Source organism: Penicillium digitatum, chromosome 2, assembly GCF_016767815.1.
Source record: "Penicillium digitatum chromosome 2, complete sequence".
Taxonomy (NCBI): Eukaryota; Fungi; Ascomycota; class Eurotiomycetes; order Eurotiales; family Aspergillaceae; genus Penicillium; species Penicillium digitatum.
In genome coordinates, this window is record NC_089385.1 from 2,244,846 (window position 1) to 2,246,036 (window position 1,191).

General features: G+C 46.0%; 1 protein-coding gene across 1 annotated transcript; it reads left to right on the forward strand.

Annotated features, from left to right (window-relative positions):
- Nucleotides 1-343: 343 nt before the first annotated feature.
- Nucleotides 344-895, forward strand: Pdw03_6846 (AAA+ ATPase domain; the record flags this gene model as incomplete). The annotated part of the gene is made up of 3 exons (XM_014679006.2): nucleotides 344-610; nucleotides 770-786; nucleotides 844-895. 3 exons carry the CDS (start codon nucleotides 344-346, stop codon nucleotides 893-895), a joined length of 336 nt encoding a protein of 111 aa, XP_014534492.2.
- Between the last annotated feature and the right edge of the window lie 296 nt (nucleotides 896-1,191).

Sequence of the window (1,191 nt, forward strand, 5' to 3'; positions counted from 1 at the left end):
GCTAGGAATATGTGACACATGCAGTCACATGGGGAATTTGCCAAAGCTTTGAGGAATTTATGACCAAAAAAGTAGTTCTCGTCGCCCATCCCACCGCACCATCTTAAGGCGGAAGGAAATCAAAGGAGGGATTGCACTAGATGGAACGAGTTAATCTTTTAAAACGCTGTCTCATGCATCCTATTATAGGATATCACGCAGACTGAAGATCATCTCGTGAGGCAAACTTATAATGTAGCATGCTCCCTCGTTGAGATTCAGACTCTCCCCAACCTTACTACATAAACCTTTTGTATTTATAGCAAAATCAGCTGATCCATCTCATCGACCCTTCGAGCACAACATGGCATTGGAACCTTCCTCTCCCAGTCACCAAAGCCTGATGCCTCCAGATAGCCCAATGGAAGGGTCAGCCACGCCTCAAGCTACCGCGAAGGATCCGAAGCATCTCTTTGGCGTGCTTAAAAAGGTGCTGTTCGATCTTACCAACCGAAACCCTCCAAATACTCCTGTCTTCCAGGACCATTCCCAACCAGGCCCCGATATAGTCCAACTGAAGCAACTGTTGGAGAAGGTCATCCGCAAAAGACATTATTCAGCTGAGCCTCCCGTAGCAAATGAGCCTTCTGAGCCTGCTCAGTCTTGCTTTTCCAGGAATGAGCAGGCAGAGAACGCTCAGGCGGCGGATGAGATTGATCTCGAAACTCCGATCTACACTACACCGGATGATTTCAAATCTTTTGAGAAATGGGCATCAAAATCCCAATAGAAAACAGTTGTGGAAACGTATGAGCCACCAGCCAACCACCCTTTCCACTTTTCAGATAGCTGACACGGGTCTAGCTGGGACAAATACCTGGAAATAGCTGCGGAATCGAAGGAAGAATTCTCTTAGGAATTCAGTGAAGAGAGTTGTGTTGAGAGCATGTATATCTAGGGCTGACAAGTTACTGTTATGTCTTATTTCGGACGGTAGAACTCAACTACCGATAGTGTTATCCGGGGAAGCCAACAGAAGAGAGATACAAGAAACCGGATGTTAAACATAAGAAAGAGCGAGCAAACAAAATGGAGGGAAAATGAGCAGAAGTAGGCTAGGGGGATGAAATTGTGAAAGACGTGTCTGTTCTGTCGAATGGTTGAGAGTGCGCGGTGCTTGTGGTAGAAACGCTTCATTATCATGAAATATGC